Here is a 20881-nt window from a genome sequence, read left to right as displayed (position 1 = left end):
TGAATGGATAAGTCCTGGGGTTTCTATTGGGCCAATTGGTTTTCCTCCCATATCCCCAGAACTCTGCAATTTTCCATCTAGCAAAACTGAAAACATACTTAGAGAAGTAAGATATACTAGAAATCTTTTAGTTGTGTAGGATGATGCTGTGATTTCTAATGTCTACTTCTACTGTTGGAGTTTTTTAAAAACTACCAAGAACAGTTTTGTAATCTTATTGAATAACTTTTCTTTCAAAGCAATGCAGTCTGGAGCAAAATAGCAAATTACGTAAAGCCAGTAAACCAAGATATTGTGCAAAGCTCACTGATTTACTCTTGCCATCCTCACAAACATAACAGTTAGCCATGGAAAATAATATAGCCAGTTGTCTTCTGAAAACAAGTGAGGTGATATTTTAATGTGATTTTCACTTTAAGCTCAAATTTCTCAGTCTTAGACATGGCAGCCTCTATTAAATGGTTGTGCCCCATCTGTGAGTTTTGTTTGATTAGATTTAAAATCTATGAAGAAAGATTAGCAAATTTGCTGAGGCTGATTTTGTATTTATCAACTTTGTTGTATCATTTCACACTGAGTGGTGTGGAAAAGACTAGCATTAAACCACAAAGCAAACTATGCTGGAGGTTTATCCAAGAGGAAGAATCTATAAATTATCACCAGCAATAAAATTATTTCATTTACCATAGCTTCACTACTTTGACTCCTCAGTATCCTATAAGGTGGGCAGTTCTTTCAGATAGCTACAGATACATAATTTTCTTGGAAAAACATAAGAAAATTTTTTCTCTGAGTAAGAAAAAACCAATTTTCTGTGAAGTAGAATTAAACTGAGGTGTAGTTGTATTTGCTCATCAGAGTTTAAGAAAACATTGAGTCAGGGAGAAATCATTCAATGTGAAGAAACTGACATAAAACACAAGGACAAAATGTTACTTTTGAAGTACTGTCTGAGTTTAAATAATGCATTTGTTTCACTGCGATTCTACTATTAAGCACTGTTCTACATGCTTTCGATATGTGAGTGAACAAAACAGACTAATTCCCTTGCCCTTGTGGAATTTACTTTGCAGTGCTTGCAGACAGGAAAATTTAAAAACTATATGTGAATAATGTGTTACTTTGTTGAGTGAGGTAACTGCTAGGGAAAAAAGTGAGGCAAGGAAAGGACCATAGTGGGTGACAGTGGGTTTAGAAATTTAGATAGTGTAGTCAAGATCCTCTGATTCAATACAGATTTTCATATAATTTGAATACAATTCTTAGATTCAGGGTTGCTAGAAGTCATGACTTTTGTTCCATAAAATTATACTAGTTTTAGTAAAACAAGGCAGTTGATTACCATGCTGGTAAGGGATATGTTTACATCTATTAATCAGGTTTCCTAACTTTGGGTTTTTCCTGGAAATTTAAATTGTCTTAGTAGTGCTGCTTTGAAATTTGTCCAGAGTTAACAGGCACAGAGACTTTAAACATGTCCTATGACTCAATTTACAATAACATATCAAAGCCTTTGCTTCTCTTAAGGATACAGAAATTAGTGTAAGGTTAAATATTCACTCATTGATCTTTTTTTATATGCCTTTTATCAATATTATATTCAATATCACATTTTTATTGATAAATGTTAATTATAACCTGAGGAACATTGAGTGTTCCTCAATTTATTAAAGTTTCAGTTCAGTTCAGTTCATTTCAGTTGCTCAGTCATGTCCGACTCTTTGTGACCCCATGAATCGCAGCACACCAGGCCTCCCTGTCCATCACCATCTCCCAGAGTTCACTCAGACTCACGTTCATCGAGTCCATGGTGCCATCCAGCCATTTCATCCTCTGTCGCCCCCTTCTCCTCCTGCCCCCAATCCTTCCCAGCATCAGAGTCTTTTCCAATGAGTCAAATGTTCGCATGAGGTGGTCAAAGTACTGGAGTTTCAGCTTTAGCATCATTCCTTCCAAAGAAATCCCAGGGCTGATCTCCTTCAGAATGGACTGGTTGGATCTCCTTGCAGTCCAAGGGACTCTCAAGAGTCTTTTCCAGCACCACAGTTCAAAAGCATCAATTCTTCGGTGCTCAGCCTTCTTCACAATTCAACTCTCACATCCATACATGAACACTGGAAAAACCATAGCCTTGACTAGACGGACCTTAGTCAGCAAAGTAATGTCTCTGCTTTTGAATATACTATCTAGGTTGGTCATAACTTTTCTTCCAAGGAGTAAGCGTCTTTTAATTTCATGGCTGCAGTCACCATCTGCAGTGATTTTGGAGCCCCCCAAAAATAAATTCTAACACTGTTTCCACTGTTTCCCCATCTATTTCCCATGAAGTGATGGGACCAGATGCCATGATCTTCATTTTCTGAATGTTGAAGTTTAGTGATTCTATATAAAAACTTTATGAACAGATTTGTATTATTCAGGTTTTATCAACTCTTGATGACCCCTTGCTTTTCTCCCATTTATAAACCCAGAATTCCCAAATTTCAAGAAGTTGCCTGATATCACTAAAATGTCTGCAAGTTACAAATGCTGGAGAGGATATGTGGAGAAAAGGGAACCCTCCTACACTGTTGGTGGTGACATAAGTTGGTGCAAGCACTATGGAAAATAGTACAGAAGTTCCTCAGAAAGCTAAAAACAGAATTGCCATATGATCTAGCAATCCCATTCTTGGGCATATATCCAGACAAAACTATAATTTGAAAAGACACATGCACCCTAATGTTCATAGCAGCACTACTCACAATAGCCAAGACATAGAAACAACCTAAGTGTCCATCAGCAGGTGAGAGGATAAAGAAGATGTGGGGCATATACACAATGGAATACTACTCAGCCATTCAAAAATGAAATAATGCCATTGGCAGCAACAGAGAAGCAACCGGAGATTATCATAAGTGAAGTTAGTCAGAAAGAGAAAGACAAACACCATATGATATCACTTATATGTGGAATCTAAAATATGATGCAAATGAACCTATCTATGAAACAGAAAGAGATCAGGGACATAGAAAATAGATTGGTGGTTGCCAGGGTAGGAGGGGTAGGAGAAGGGTAAATTGGGAGTTTTGGATAAGCAGATATAAACTGGTATATTTAGAAGGGTAAACAACAAAGTTCTTCTGTATAGCACAGGAAATTATATTTTTTTCATTAAAAGTTTATGTTTAAAATTTCTTAAATCATGTGAATTTTGTATCTTTTTATGTGTTTGCCAACAATACTAAAATATAGTTGTATATTGTATATCATCAACTAAATAGATGCCCCCAGATAAATGCAGTTGGTTCTCTATGGTATTACTGCCACTCCCTTCCCTTCTCTCAGGAATGTGTAACCCATTGTGAGACATTCATTCCTTTGTTATTGTTATCCCAGCAGCTCTTTAGGTTTGCTTAGTGTTATAGGCAGCTTTCTATGTTTAAACATAAAATTCCTATGTAACAAGATAAACATGATGATGAAAACAAAAGCTCATCCTCAATCAGAATAGGCTTTGAATAGTTCTGGAAATAAATTATTGTCTTTTTTTTTTTTCCTTGCTATTTATTCACATAGGATATAGGAAGACACATTCTGGAGTGATCTAGAGACTAGTAGCTCAGACAGTAAAGCATCTGCCTGCAATGCCGGAGACCCAAGTTCGATCCCTGGGTCAGGAAGATCCCCTGGAGAAGGAAAATGGCAACCCACTCCAGTGTCCTTGCCTGGAAAATCCCATGGACAGAAGAGCCTGGCGGGCTGTACAGTCCATGTGGTCACAAAGAGATGGACACAACTGAGTGACTAACACACACACAGAGACTATAAAGTTGGAACCATTCGAGGGGAAAGTTGAAAACTCAGGAGAGAAAAGCTTTTGTAAAATTATATTCAAATGCAATAATATATAGATATGTCATCGCCAACTCAATGGACATGAGTTTGACTAAACTCTGGGAGCTGGTGATGGACAGGGAGGCCTAGTGTGCTGCAGTCCATGGGGTTGCAAACAGTTGGACATGACTGAGTGACTGAACTGAACTGAAGTTTTCCTGATGGTATAAACTTCTTGATTTACAAAACACATTCTACCTTGGAGCCAGAATTATATCTGACTCTAGTATCAAGATAGAGGGGTTGCTACTATCTTAGAAAGTAGACAGCCAATAATACCTTTCAAGTCCTGATTGATTACTCTCCTCCTTTACATAAAAGGGTGGTATGTAAAAGATTAACCCACAAGAAAGAGAATCATAGGTTTTAATGTCTATAAGAAATTGGTTTATCAGTTGATAACACTCCCATATTTCTATTGCAGGAGCAGGAGAATCTGGAAAAAGTACCATTGTGAAACAAATGAAGTAGGTGCCCACTATTTTAAATATTTACTGTTTGATATCTGTCCACGTGGGCTTCCCTCGTGGCTCAGCTGGTAAAGAGTCCGCCTGCAACACGGGAGATCATGTATTTGAATATGACTTAAATAAGTACTTTTGGAAAAACTAATCGATAGTCTCTAAACCACAGATAGTGGCAGAGCTGTCACATTTCCTGTGCAAATATTCCTCCAATCCTTTATCTGTAAGCATAACAGATGAGTTATATTATAATTTCCATTTTTCTTTCAAATTTTGCCTCTCAACAAGATGACTACTAAAAGCAATTATGTTTTAAATATATTAATACAGGTATGATTCAGGGTCTTAATATGAGCATAAGCCATAAACATTTCAAAATATGTCAGTGATCCATTTGAAATTAGGAAGAAACAATATTTTTAACTTAATTGGCATTTCACATGCATGGAAATGAAATGCATATTTAAAGTTATTATCATCATAGATTTCAATTTGTTTTTGTATTTTTTCTCTATTTTTTTTCTCTTTACAATAAAATAAATAGACCTGACTTCTGAGTAAGGATATTATGAGCACAAAAATGCTCTAATTTAAGAATGCAATATCTAAATGAGTAAATGAAATACTAAGGGGAGATGAATACGTGAAATCTCATGACTATGTCACCGCTGGAGAATTTCAAAGGACCATCATTGCTAAAGGAGAAAAAGATAATCATTTTTTTGTACTTATTTTTTACTATGCTTGAGGATCTTTTTCTTTGGAATGTATCCTGGTGACGTAATGATCCCAACTAATGATGAAATTGTCTATTTGAAGTCTGATGTTGTTTGGTCACTATATCCAACTCTCGTGACCCCATGGACTGTAGCCCACCAGGCTCCTCTGTCCATGGGATTTTCCAGGCAAGAATACTGGAGTGGGTTGCCATGCCCTTCTCCAGGGGATATTCCCAACCCAGGGATCAAACCTGGGTTCCCCACATTGGCAGGTGGATTCTTTACCTCTGAGCCACCAGGGAAGCCCACATTTTGAGCTAGGGAAGCATATAATATCTGCCTCTATATTCTACAGATAGGTCTAAATCAGAATAAACAACTTATCTTCCCATGTGTTCTTTAGTCCCCTGCAATGATTATAGCAACAACAGCCTCTACAGAAATAAATCTATGTGTAGTTACAGTGACCCCTGACTCTTCCAACCAAGTTATGCAACATCTATACAAGTTATGTCTCCAAACATGTCGCTTAACCCTACTGTCACTGCTCCAGTTCAGAACCTCAGCATTGCTTTCCTTGATTACAGTGGCATCATGCTATCTCGTTTCTGCTTCTCCTCTTCTTTCCACTGTGTTAGCCACACTGCCACCAGCTATCTCTGCAGGAACTATTTTATCTCTTTCATGAATTGAACTCTTCACCTAACAAGATCAAACTCCCAGAACTCAAACATTTCAGAATCCAGCTCTTGCCTATCTCTTCATCCTAATATCCCATAATCCACCCCCCCTCCTTTCTGCCTCAGAAATGCTGAACTTACACAGTGCTATGGACTAGCATACCATGGGTGGCAATATAGCTTAGTGGCTAAGATCGCAGGCTCTGAAATCAGGCTGTGTGTGTTGACCAGCTGTACCACCCATTAATGGACATTAAGTCAGGGACAGCATCTTTATGTATTTATGCCTTTGTTTCTACCTTGAAATGTAGGTGATAACTTTTATTGATACCTACTTTAAGTCAGGACTTATTACAAGAAACAAAATGACGCATAAGCACTTAAAACAACGTTTGGCACATACTGAAAGCTTGATGATTGTAAGCATCTATTTGGTCACACTGATTCTTCTGCTCAAAGTGTTCTTTTTCCTTTTTGACTCTCTGGAAATAACCATTTATCCCTGAAAAATTAACTGATCATCCCTGCTGATGATCCTCCCTGATCCCTTACCACCTCTCCCAGTTGGGTTGATCACTTTTTCTAGTTCATTCCACCTGCCAGTATTTTTGCTATACATTATCATACTGTACAAAAATAGGATTTCATGCCCTACCTTCCTGTAATCTAGTACTCTCCAATAGCACATTCTGTGATGACAGGAATATTATTACATCTGTGTTCTCCATATGTGGCTAATGTGACTGAGGAGCTAACTTTTAAATTTTATTTGATTTTAATTAACATGTTGTACAGCTACTGTATGGGACAATAGAGCACTGGTCTATGTTTTTAGGGAGAAAGGACTTTTGTACTTCATTCATTGTCTTCAGTGTTTGAAATACGTTGCCGAAAATGCCTAGTAAATGCTTATTAATTTGAGCAGATCTAGGAATGAACTTGCAGATGGAGAGTTCTGTCTCACAGTAATTGCAGTAATTGCAGCCCCTAGAAAAGCAGTGTTGCTCAAGTCCCACTACGGCTGGATTTTGTTAACTTTGCTGTTAATTTGCTTGGTGACAGGTATTTCTTATTCCATGAAAAAAGGACAGAGATAAGAACTTGTTCCAGGAAGAAAACCTAAATGCCCCCAGGTTTATTTATAATTGCCATTTAAATTTAATAATTAAAGTAATATTCTAATTTTAATTTTTGACAGAGAACTGGGATTTCTTTCCTGAACTTATTCTTAATGTATCCATAGAAACATTTTACTGTTTTTTTCTCTGTAGTCTTTAATTGACTGTCTTAATCACCTAAGTTAATTGTTTAATACAGTAGGACAAATATGGCCATGCTTGAAGTATTGAATATAAATACAGCCAGTATTGCCAATCAAATACTAAAAACAATAAATAATAGTTATAGGTACTGCCTTTACTCTTTCCACTAAGAGTATTTGCATTTGAAGGTTTTAATGTCTTTGGAGGCATTTGTATTCTTTTTACTCCCTATACTAAAGCTTCTGTCTTTATGGATGCAACACAAATCCCTAGTAATCTCTCATCTAAATGATGCCTAATGAACATGCAGTTCATTTTAAAAGCAATTTAAAAACAAAAAACAACAACAAGAATATATTATGCAATAGAAATGTAATAAAGTGATTAGCATACACAGAGACCCTTTTAATAGGTGTGTATTCCAGCACTAGTAATAAAATTTAGTTCTGATTGAATGAGTGGAAGGGAAAGAAGAGTTCAGCCAAGTTAAATGTCTAGGCATTTCAACTTTGAGAACTCAGTGGCACGTACACACATGGAACAGTGACAAGCGATTGAACAGAAGGTAATTACCACCATTTAAAAGGATGCTTTTGTTACTGTTATAAATAGAAAGCAGGCACTCCTATTTTTCCTGTGTGTCTTAAGTGATAGGAAAAGATGTGGATGCTATAGTAAATTACTTCATTTCCTCTACGCATCATGTTATAAACACTAAAAAATGTTTCAGAACTCTGTGTATATCTTTGTCCTGGGAATCTGGACAATCTTTCTCTCAGAAAGAAATAATCTTGCTCAGTAAAAAGCTCATGATTTACCCATTTTAAATTGTAGTTTACCTAGAGGAAATCATTAAGTCCTCTTTGTATTTAGCTTAGAAGCTCAGGAAGAAAATGCTACATTAAATCCCAATGAAAATAAAAACTCAAAGCCACAAAATTGTTCCCATTTATCATATGTATGGGTAACATTCTTCTGTTTTTAACAAAAATGTATACTATAATTTTATGCAAGCAAATTATTATTGATGTGTTTAATATTAGAAAAAATCAACTCTTCAACTGACGAAAGCTTTTCATGTTTAAATTATAGGATCATCCATAAGAACGGTTACAGTGAGCAAGAATGCATGGAGTTCAAAGCAGTAATTTACAGTAACACACTGCAATCCATCCTAGCTATTGTGAAAGCCATGGCAACCCTGGAGATTGACTATGTGAATCCTAGAAGCGCAGTAAGTATGCAAATAACGACAGCGGTGGCGGAGTTTGAACCATTGAACAGTGGGACCTTATAGATCTGTAGTATTAATCTACACCAAAAATTAAGAATATAAAACATGAATTTGAAAGTATTAATTCTGTTTAGTGTAAGATTTCCTATTTTCCTTTAAATGGAGCTTTCCTTTTGACTGTGTGCTCTCATCTTACTCAACAGTAACTGTTTTCCTAGAACTCAATCAGCCACCAGGAAAGCCCAGTTTCAAATAATACACTATATCAAATATAAATACTTATATTTGCTAAATACAAGAGTCTAGTCCATAAAACCAAACTGTAATATCTCTATATTAATTTTAATTAGGAGCCATTTCATGGAGATTTTATTTTTAATAACAATACTACAACTATCAATAAAGTTCAATGATAATTACAACTATGTGGCACAAAGAAATGATTATTTTATAAAGTTAATTTTTTTAAAAAAATTGAAAATTGTATGAGAAAATGTTTGCTTAATAAATATACTCAGTCATTATTTGTTTACAAGGTAGCAGATAGTTTCATTTGTCTTCTTTTTTATATTTTATAATATATAAGATTTTATGTTAAAATGCATAAAAATTTTGCCTACTTGAAAACAATTTATGTGCCAACATATAAAACTATTTTAGTTAGCAAATGAAACCTTTAGTATTATGCAAAGAACGGTAGTTAATCATATCCTGAAACAGACTGTATACAATCTATAGGAAGAACTCACCCATTTCCCTTTATTCTCTCTGGGAGCAGCTGATTGCCTCTGGATGATGTCAACTAAACTGTTCCCAGTGTAATTTTTAGGTACCTTGTTATACTAACAAGTGGCTCAGCTAGTAAAGAATCCGCCTGTAATGTGGGAGACCTGGTTTCGATCCCTGGGTTGGGAAAATCCCCAGGAGAAGTGAAAGGCCACTCAGCCCAGTATTCTCGCCTGGAGAATTCCATGAATTGTATAGTCCATGGGGTAGCAAAGAGTCAGATACAACTGAACAAATTTCACTTTCACATACTAACAATGAACACAGAGAGGAATGAAATAGTAGGTATAGAGAAGACAGTGATACTTGTGCTCTCCCCTCCTCTGGAGAAGTTTAAGGTTAAACCATGTAAATGACTCTTGGCAGTCACTAGGATGAAAAGAAAAATACCTCTTTCATGTCCCTAAATCCCCTTTGGTCCAGCAGAGAGCAGAGAAATGCTCCACATGTCCTTGGGGCAGACTGTAAAGCAGAGTCAGGATTTCTGCTGGGTGTTCCTTCCATTTTTAGCTTCCCCACAACTTGGCTCCACTAAGATAAAGATAATATTTCTCTAGGTTACAGTTTTCCTCACATGTGTAGGGCGAACTTGAAGGAGCTGAATGATAATATCCTTTTGGTCTTTATTATTCTGTGATGTAGTGTTCATTTATAGTTCAGTTACTACTCAGACCCTGGCTTTTCTAAGAACCTAGGATTTTAAACTGACCATTAAGAGACAACTTGAAATAATCCCTTATTTAAAAAAAAATAATAATAAGGGCCAAAGAGGATTAGCAATTTGGCCTGCATTAAATAACTAGAGTTTAGGGCAAAACTCAGTTCTGCTGGCTTCTGTTATATAGTACTTTTCCCTATGCAAGGAGTTTTGTAAAAATATTTTTAAAAATTAGGACTACTTCTTTTCTTTTATTTCTTTTAAACAATAACAGTTCTTAGAACAGGTGTTCCTTCTACATTCCTCTGAGAACGATTTAGCAAGTTCGCATGTGTAATATTCCATATATTTGTGTCACAACCTTGCCTACTGTTACTTAGTTAATTATATTTTTCGCTTCATGAAGCCCAATGTTTGCAAATTAGATAGCAGTCATCACTAGAGACCTGGAATGTGTTGGTTAAAACTCTTAATGATCTGGCATGAAGGTGGGATGAAAACAGACTCTGTACATTGCTGCCATTATGCTAACTACAAAATAAAAAGAAATGTCATTTCTTCAAACTGTACATTAAATGCTGTAAATAGAGTAACTTAAGCAGCACCAAACAACTGACATAACTTCTCAGAAGTACCTATGTCCTCAAGTATCAAGCATCACAGTTGTCAGGTACTACATAGCTCATACTTTTATTTCAATTAATGTAGATTATAGCAATTTCAATCACATTCTTCTTCAGTATTTGATTTTGAGATTAATATACTCTCTACCTGACTCAGACTATTTGTTTGACAGATTAATTGCTAAGCACTTAAGTGTGGCTTTCACAGTTCTGGTGTCCTGTGACTCTCAATTTAGCTTCCAACTTATATATACAGTATATAAAATTTTACATAACCAGTTTTACCTCACCACACAGATTGCCATTCAAAAAGAGAAAGATTTCTAACAGAGAATATACATAAGCTTTACTGGTCACTGGTTCTGCAACTTTGGACAAGATAATTGTTTCAGGTTTTTTATCCACAAAGTGTTAGCTTTCGTCATCAAATGACAATGACTATTACAAGAGGAAGCAAGAATAATAAATCCACACAAACTCTAATTATGAAAGAATGTAAGCTCCCAGTATTAGATATTATTACTTTCTAATAATCATAGAGAATATAGGCTCATTAACATTTATGTATTGAAGTATACAACCAATATCATTTGAAAAGTTGTTTTTCACTAAACTATTATTTATTTGGCAGACAACTAACTGGACACTAGGAATATACTGAAGAATCAGCCATAAATTAGATGGAAATAGTCTTTGCCCACTAGAGAAGAAAAAGTGGTGTTGACCAAGTAGTTATAAAGCATCAGCTCTTTCAAAAGCTTTTAAAGACGGTAAAGTTGAAGAAACAAAACGGAAATAATAAAGACATTTACTTATTCTCTCTCAATATTACTATATTCTATTTTAGAAATCTAAAACAGTCACTAGACTGAAAGAATGCTGAAAATTGCAACACATGTTGTGGGTGTGGTGACCATCTTTGACAAAGCACCCTATGAAGTGAATCCTATAATCTGAAGTAAAGAACACTGATTACTCAAGATGGTCTATGATAAAAGCTCTATAACCAAATAAGGTTAGGATACATATGCACTGTAACAAGTTTTAGGAAATTCACAAACAATATTTGTAAGCAAAGCTTCTGAAAATCCTGTAATTAAAACTTGGCATTTTAAACCTAACATTTCTGCAAATTATTAGGCTATGATATCTTTTCCTTCCCTGATGTATTTTTTCCATAATCTTTCAAAATATGGTTCTAGGGTTCAGAATGAGTTACACAAGGTTCTCGGTTCATCTGAGGTTCCTAATATTGATGAAGAAAGTCTAGAAAACTTATTGATACTTCACTTTCTATGCAACAGTTCTAGAGCTACGCAACGTAAAGAAAATGAGTTATTCTAGAACCACCATAATTCCCAAACTTTTCCAAATACATGATAGGGAAATAAAATTTATTTAGGATGCCACTCAAACCTGCAGTGAATTATTAATATTTGGAAAATGTTTAAACATCCCTTAAATTTATCTAGATCAGATCTGAGCTAATTAGTATATTCATTTATTGATTCATTCATTCAACAATATTTCAAGGATATATACTATGTGTTAGGTTCTGCTCTTGGTTTTAAGGATGTAAAAACAAAAAAATAAAATTTCTGCCTATATATACTTATAATCTAACATAAAATATGTAAAGAATTGTGCACTATACATGTAGTGATAAGTATACTATGAAGAAAAATCAAGACAGTTAAGGGGGAGAAAGTATAAGAATGAAAGGGGTGTTAAGGAAGCCATCCTTGAGGTGGTGGTATATTCGAAGAGATCTGAATGAAGTAGGTAGCGAGTCACAGGAAAGGCATGAAGAGATCAGCCATTCTCAAAAGCTTTGAAATGGGGGCTTGGTGAGTTCAAGGAATAGTAAGGAGTCCACTGGGTCTTGAGGGAAGAGGGACAAAAGCACACGGTTGTAGTGGGCTGAGGAGGAGAGAGGAGATAAAATTAGAAAGGAGGACATGGCTAAAAACATAGAACCACAGTAAGGAATTTGGAATTTTGTATTGAGTTTGTTGGGATTAAGATAATCGGTAGGAGTTAAGTGTTCAATCCATGACTCTGATATAAAGATAATTTCTCATATAGCTGTTAATTTTGGTGTGATGTATTTCAAAACTTCAAATTTCATTGGTGGGCCCAATCCCCTAAACATGATAATTAAAGAGACCAAATTTATATGTATGTTAAGTCACTTCAGTTATGTCCAACCCTTTGCAACCCTGTGGACCACAGTACCCCAGGCTCCTCTGTCCATGGGACTCTCCAGGCAAGAGTACTGGAGTGGGGTGCCCTGCCCTCCTCCAGGGGGTCTTCACGACTCAGGGAATGAGTGTCTGCTGCACTGGCAGGCGGGTTCTTTACCACTAGCGCCACCTAGAAAGCTCCTTAATTATCATAACTGTAGAAAAACTTCAAGAATTGAATTGCAGTATGTCTAATAAGATATTATTTATGGCTTAAAAAAATACGTTGCAAGGAATTCTCAACTCAGGCTGCACATTTGAATGACCTGGGAGATTTTTAAACCTACCTTTGCAGACTCTGATACCCAGAAATTCAGATTCATTTTATTTGAGTTGGGGGTCCTGGTATCAATTTTTTTTTGAAGTGTCCCACGTGGAAGCAATGTGTAGTCTGGTATGAAAATCACCACCGTCAACTCTACCTCTACATGCAGCTTTGGTCATGTCCGACTCTTTGCAACCCCGTCGACTGTAGCTTGCCAGGCTTCTGTGTCCATGGGATTCTTTAGGAAAGAATACTGGAGTGGGTTGCCATACGCTCCTCCAGGGGATCTTCATGACTCAGGGATCAAACCCTCCTCTCTTGCGTCTGCCTCATTGGCGGGCATGTTCTTTACCAGTTGCTCCACCTGGGAAGCCCTGCACTAAAATATAAAAGATCTCCAAAGATGAAAACCAAATTGATTGGATGTTTTGCCCGTAGCTCATAGTAAATGATGACCAAGAGGACTTTCTGACATTTAAATGTTCAAGTTGAGACTATATTCATGACACCTCTACAAATAAAGGATATTTAAATTAACAAATGGTATATATTTAAAAGAATGAAAGAGTACATAACAGCTTGGTTTGTAAAGCTTGTAAGGGATGTGATTTTTTTTTTTCCCCCTCTAAGGACAAAATTGTTTAAGCAACTATTTCATTGCATCATTTGTCCTAAATGGCACTTTAATGTGGAAAAAGGCAAATAGAATGATGCCAGCAAAAGTGACTGGTCATATTTCACTAACTGCAGGTTTCTGTCATATCCAACTAATCTGGAGGAAGGATTTTAAAGTTCATCTTGTGTTGACACAATAAAACGACAGGTCAAAGCCTTTGATTTGGGCCAGTTAAAATTTGTGGCCTAACAGTCATCTAATCAGTTTGGCTTAGGAGTAAAATTGGATTGTGAAGAGAGATAAAATGAAGTTTTTAGTCTTAACGAGCCTTTCTTTAACAGTGTTACAGACACCCTTCGTTTTTTATACAAAGAGCAGATTTTTGGTAAAATGGTGACACAAGCCTATGATCAACTTCAAGTAAGGAATTGAGCTGTGTCAGAAAGGCAGCAGGGTCTTGTGGGACACACTTCACTAGTAGCCACCTAATTTTTGCAGAAAATATGTTTAGGTTTGATTCTTTTTCTGATGCTTACATCTTCATTGATTTGGCAAATTTACCTCCAAGTTTTGGTTTCCTCATTTGTAAGAGAGAGAAAATATAGTGTCTATGTTACTCTTGTTGTAAGGACTATGTGAGATATTACATGTGCTAAGTGACATGTGAGTTGTTATGAAAATATGCACCAAAGAGAGTCAGCAAAACGAATCTGGGCTTTGGAATCTGACAACCAAGATTTGAGCCTAGATTTCTCCATTTGTCTGGTCTAGCATCATGGCCAATAATTGAATTATTCTGAAACCCACATTCCTAACGAAATTTTTTTAGTCATAAACCAGTTTAGATCATTAGTTTAAGTAAACTGTGGACTATGTTATTTACTCAAACTTCCTTTTGCCCTTGTCACCTCCAAATATCCCATCAGGAATGACACAATACTTGGTTTTCTTTTCTCCTTTTCCTCTTTTGTTCTTTCCTTAACTTTCTTCCCTTCTTTTCTCTTCCTAATGAAATCTCACCTCTACCCTATTAATTTGCCCTAAAATCATGCTCATGACAACACCTACAGTGATGTTCAAAAACTATGTGGATCGAAATGTTTACCATTGGAATTTTTATGATTACAAAGAGGTACGTGATGGTAAATAGCGACAATATATTTCTAAACTATAATTTTAGAGTACTGAGTTTTGATTTCCATTTGTACTCCAATTCCTACTTGGTATTTTTATTTCCTGGAAAATATATGGCCATGATCAAAGGAATACAATGTGTTCGATTAGATTAGACTTGTTGCTCTTTGATACTAGCATTCTGGTTCTCTAGAAGCTCAGTGGACTTACACCAAAATACTGTTATCCTTTTTCCATCATATTTAGAAGTCAGTGATAAATACCCAGATATCTTAATTTCATCATGTAATATTTCACAGTTTTCGCTTTGTAGACATAAGCCAGAAGTTTCATTATAAGATACTTGTGTTCTATTAACCTAAAGATACAATAGGCTTCCCTTGTGACTCAGCTGGTAAAGAATCTGCTTGCAATGCGAGAGACCTGGGTTTGATCCCTGGGTTGGGAAGATCCCCTGGAGAAGGAAAAGGCTATCCAACACAGTATTCTGTCCTGGAGAATTCCATGGACTGTACCAGTCAATGGGGTGGCAAAGAATCCAACATGACTGAGCTACTTTCACTTCACTTCACTTCATAGGGAATAGATTTTCAGTGAAATTGCTGCTAAAGTAAAAATCACCAAGTTGAAATGACCTTTTGGAAACAAAAGAATTTGTGAGTTTAAGTAACAACACATTTTTATCCTTCTGACAAAAACAATGCTGCAGGAAGACCAACGACAGCTTTGTGTGATGGCAAATACACTGGAAGATGGCAGCATGACCCCTGAATTGGCGGAGGTAATAAAACGACTGTGGAGAGATCCAGGAATTCAGGCCTGCTTTGAAAGGGCATCTGAATATCAGCTCAACGACTCAGCAGCATAGTAAGTAAATGCATTTTAAAAGGAACTGTAGTTGAAACATTTACATTTAAAAATTGTAACTCTGTATACTCTGCATTTGTAACCACAAATAACAAAAGGAGATAGTTTTACATTTTTATCATGCTAAAATAACAAGCAAATGAAAGGAAAGAAAAAAGAGCAAGATTATATAAATAAGATGTAAAAAACATAACCATGGAAGAATTTTAAATAACTAATTTTGAAACTATTAATATATGTCTGAAAAGATATATATGTTGTAAATATTTTCTCCCAATTAGAAAAATTTAATCATTATGTGGGCTTCTCAGGTGGCTCATTGCTAAAGAATCTGCCTGCCAAGCAAGAAATGCGGATTTGATATCTGGGTCAGGAATGTCCCCTGGAGGAGAAAATGTCAACCCCCTCCATGATTCTTGCCTGGAAAATCCCATGGACAGGAGCCTGGCTAAAGTCCATGAGGCTGCAAAGGGTCAGACATGACTTAGTAACTGAGCGCACATGTGCACCCATGCACAAACACACACATACTCATTATGCACCAAGCTCAGTTAAGTTTAATTCAGTCCAGTCACTCAGTTGTGTCTGACTCTTTGTGACCCCATGAACAGCAGCACACCAGGCTTCCCTGTCCATCAACAACTCCCAGAGTTTACTCAAACTCATGTCCATTGATTGGGTGATGCCATCCAACCACCTCATCCTCTGTCATCCCCTTCTCTCACCTTCAATCTTTCCCAGCATCAGAGTTTTCCAAATGAATCAACTCTTCACATGAGGTGGCCAAAGTATTGGAGTTTCAGCTTCAGCATCAGTCCTTCCAATGAATATTCAGGACTGATTTCCTTTAGGATGGACTGGTTAGATCACTTTGCACTCTAAGGGACCCTCAAGAGTCTTCTCCAACACCACAGTTCAAAAGCATCAATTCTTTGGCTCTCAGCTTTCTTTATATTCCAACTCTCAAATCCATACATGACTACTGGAAAAACGATAGCCTTGACTAGATGGACCTTTGTTGACAAAGTAATGTCTCTGCTTTTGAACATGCTATCTAGCTTGGCCATAATTTTTCTTCCAAGCAGCAACCGTCTTTAAATTTCATGGCTGCAGTCACCATCTGCAGTGATTTTGGAGCCCCCTAAAATAAAGTCAACCACTTTTTCCCCATTTATTTCCCATGAAGTGATGGGACCAGATGCCACGATCTTAGTTTTCTGAATGTTGAGCTTTAAGCCAACGTTTTCACTCTCCTCTTTCACTTTCGTCAAGAGGCTTTTGAGTTCCTCTTCACTTTCTGCCATAAGGGTGGTGTCATCTGCATATCTGAGGTTATTGATATTTCTCCCAGCAATCTTGATTCCAGCTTGTGTTTCTTCCAGCCCAGCGTTTCTCATAATGTACTCTGCATATAAGTTAAATAAGCAGGGTGACAATATACAGCCTTGATATACTCCTTTTCCTATTTGGAAGCAGTCTGTTGTTCCATGTCCAGTTCTAACTGTTGCTTCCTGACCTGCATACAGATTTCTCAAGAGGCAGATCAGGTGGTCAGGTATTCCCAAAAGGCTTTGGCATAGTCAATAAAGTAGAAATAGATGGGGTTTTTTTTGGAACTCTCTTGTTTTTTGATGATCCAATAAATGTTGGCAATTTGATCTCTGGTTCCTCTGCCTTTTCTAAAACCAGCTTGAACATCTGGAAGTTCATGGTTGACATATTGTTGAAGTCTGTCTTGGAGAATTTGGAACATTACTTCACTAGCGTGTGAGATGAGTGCAATTGTGCAGTAGTTTGAGCATTCTTTGGCATTGCTTTTCTTTGGGATTGGAATGAAAACTGACTTTTTCCAGTCCTATGGCCACTGCCGAGTTTTCCAAATTTGCTGGCATATTGAGTGCAGTACTTTCACAGCATCATCTTTCAGGATTTGAAATAGCTCAACTGGAATTCCATCACCTCCTCTAGCTTTGTTCATAGTGATGCTTCCTAAGGCCCACTTGACTTCACATTCCAGGATGTCTGGCTCTAGGTAAGTGATCACACCATTGTGATTATCTGGGTCATGAAGATCTTTTTGGTAGAGTTCTTCTGAGTATTCTTGCCACCAAACTCTAGATGAACACAAACTGGTGACATGCATGTTGAGGTGTGGACTATTCATTTCTAACCAAGTTACCAAAATCATCTTCTAAAATAACCTTATTAATGACATGTGCTTTGTCTCCCCTGGTTTGATAGGCATGATATAGAATTTCAGAAGAAAGTAATGTATTGATTTGAGGAATGTTTGTATATAGTGGGATTCTTTTGGAATCTCAAGCAAGATTATCTAATTTTCATAATAATATCAACCAGTTAGAAATTTTTAGCCATAAGCAATAGGAGGTTGTAACAGTATTTATAACTTCATTATTAAAATGATTTTAAATATCCATTTTAGTAAATGGTTCCTGACCTGTCCCACAGTTACATGCCTGTAAGCATGTGTGCACATGCATACAAATATGATGTAAGTATGTATTCTCTATTTCTGTCCCTGCAAATGAATGTGTGAATGAGTATATATGCAGTTCTTCTGATGGACTCCCAACAGAACACACTAGATGTACTTAAAAAATAAAACAGTTAAGGTTAAACAAATGAAAAATTTTTGAGGACAGAATAAAAAAAAAACTTTCGTGATACTTTAGATTTTAAGCATAATAAGAAAGATTATGGAGAGAAAACAAACCGTATAAATTCTAGGAAAACATAACAGAAACAAAAGTCCTCTGTGATTGCTCACTCATGTTCATTTAAAATTCCAAAATCCAATGGACATATTACCCTTGGAGGAAAGTCCTATTCTTATCTCTCTGATGACATAGAGAATGGGTATTGCCCTTTGATTACATAAACAATGGTTTAATATTACTCTATGGTATAGAAAACATTGCTTTTGATATGACTCATTGAAAAAGGCAGTCACAATTAATCAGAAACTGAATTGTGGAATATTTCTATAAAATGTTGCTTAGCAAAGTTCTGGAGAAGGACGAAGAGAAAGATAGGTCGATACTTGTAATTTTAATATAGTTCATTTTAGATACACATTATTGGTTAGACATTTTCCCTTAAAATAATGTCAGAAATAAGTTTGCAATTATATTACATTATGTTTGCCAAATTCTTTGCTCTTTGATATAAAAAATAATTACATACTGCATACCCCAAATGGGCAAAAAAACTGACATTTTACTGTTTTTCTTAGACTTCCCTTAATGTTAGCATTTTTCTTTGTTTTGACAAAATATATTTTACAGTGAGACTATCACATTTCAGATTCATATTAAAAACATTTGTCCGTTCTTCAAGTTAAACAAATCTATAAATCTCTGTACCAATTTTGTGAATGTTGCCACTAATGCAGTGATTTTTAACTACCCAGATCAATTTGCAAAGAACAGTAGAAAATAAGAAGAAAGTTGACTTCCTCCCTCTGTGTCTAAGAAAGTTTTCTTACAACGTTTTTTAAAAACAATGTAAATGTTAACTTTTTTGCCTTTATGGATTCTTAAAGTGAAAATTAAGTGAAAGCTTACTAAATTAGCTGAACCTCCATTGCTTTCTTCCAAAAATTAACAGGTTTTTTTTTTAAAAATACTTAATTACATTAATATTTTAAACTGAAATTAATGTCAGATTGATACCACATCCAGTTTACCTCATATACATTCTGTAGTGGAATTGTATCTCTTTTCCTTCCTCTCTCTTTCTCTTTCTTCCCCCTCCCTCTTCCTTTCCTTCCTTCATGCCATCTATCCATTCATGTACCTGTCTATTAATCTATTCATCCAATTTTTCTGGAAATGAGATAATTGACTTTCTGTCAAACCTAAAGACTCTTTAGTTGAGGTCAATAAAGGGATGAGTCCTGACCAGGGTATGTTGGTGACATAGCACCTCGCCCTCCACAATCAGTACTAGCGAACTTACAGAAAAGCATTGTGAGAGCAGGAAAGACTTTTAGTAATACTTTGCAGTTTGCTGATTGGGGCTGTCTAGTGTACAACAAACTCTACATGCTTTAAGATTCAACATGGACTTCACTGAAAAAGATGCTATTTGTACATGATTAGGAAAAGAATGATATTTTTTAAGTGATTTGAACTATAGGTATTTCAGGCCTCTGGCTGATTTTAAGTTTTAGACCACATGCTTGAGCACCCAAATTCTATATGTTTATTAAAATGAGTATTTTAGATGCAAATCTGTCACTCTGCCAATGCTTCTGCTTTGTTTGACATCATTTATGTATGCAAATAAAAGTACATTAAAGCGTGTCTTTACCAAAGCATTCATTTACCCATAACTAAAATGGATTTAATCTCTATCACAGCAGGTATGTTTCTGTTTGGATTGCCTTTGTTTTTGCTCCTGCATGAACCAACTGACCAACAGTATACTACCACATATGCAGTCTGAGGAAACAAGAAATTCACCAAAGAACTTGCTTCAGAAACAGAGAAAATAGATAAAACAAAATATCTTCTAACATTTTCTTCTGATGTATTTATACCTTGATTTGTCTTTTTATAATAAAATTAAACTATTAGAAAAAACATGGTGATCAATTTTCACATTATACATATATGTGTTTCTGAAGTCTGACCGTCTATTTGTCCCTGACCAAAATCCCTTTGGGACACTTGACAATTCTTAGTTTATTTCAGCTTAAAATCAGAAATATCCTTCAAGAATAATTATCTACATTGTTACTAAATTTATTTTCAAAAACAAACAGCATTAACTTTTAAGGCATTGTGCTAGGCTTTAAGGTATAACCGAAAAATTGAACTGTTGAACAATAACTAATACTCAGTTATATTCTACCTCTCAAATTCTGTCTAGATGAATGCATGTCCATTATGATCTTTTTATTTAGGTTATAGGTATAAACTTGGTTCAATACAAAAGCCAATTGGATCATAAAAACTTTACTAGGCTATCAGTATCCCTATTTAATATTTTTATAGAAATAGCCATATTGCTAAGCTCCTAAAACCTTAGTATCAAAAGTATAGAACAGGTGAACTTCAACTGTTTTTAAAGCAATAAAGCTTTACTCCAGCAGCATGATCTGGCTTGAAGGGTGAAGCTAAAAACAGTTTATTTCCTCTAATCTAATAGACTCCTCTAGAGCACACAGCTTAATCATGCTCATTCCAGGCTCTCACCACCCCTAGATCCTGTGGGCAGAAAGAGGGCAGTATTTTGGCTGGTGATAGTAGGGTTTTTAAATGTGGCCTCTGGAGAAGAGCAGAGGACATGCTGAGGCACTCTTGGAAGAGAAGAGGAAGTAGGAAAGCATACAGCGTATAAATTCAGCTTTCTGTCCTCAGGAGCACTGACTCAGGAGTGGGTCAGCAATGTAACTAAGTAGTTCCAGCATGAACCAGAAAGAAAGTGAAA

General features: G+C 36.0%; 1 protein-coding gene across 1 annotated transcript in view; it reads left to right on the top strand.

The window, feature by feature from the left end:
- The window catches only part of GNAT3 (G protein subunit alpha transducin 3), a 53281-nt gene that overhangs the window by 17628 nt on the left and 14772 nt on the right, over positions 1-20881 (top strand). The window contains exons 2-4 of the mRNA XM_005679088.2: positions 4301-4343; positions 8094-8235; positions 15270-15427. Of these exons, the coding sequence (XP_005679145.1) occupies positions 4301-4343; positions 8094-8235; positions 15270-15427 (343 nt within the window). The remainder of the gene's footprint in view (positions 1-4300; positions 4344-8093; positions 8236-15269; positions 15428-20881) is intronic.

The sequence above is a fragment of the Capra hircus genome, chromosome 4 (assembly GCF_001704415.2).
Source record: "Capra hircus breed San Clemente chromosome 4, ASM170441v1, whole genome shotgun sequence".
NCBI lineage: Eukaryota > Metazoa > Chordata > Mammalia > Artiodactyla > Bovidae > Capra > Capra hircus.
This window is presented reverse-complemented; position numbering and strand designations above follow the sequence as displayed.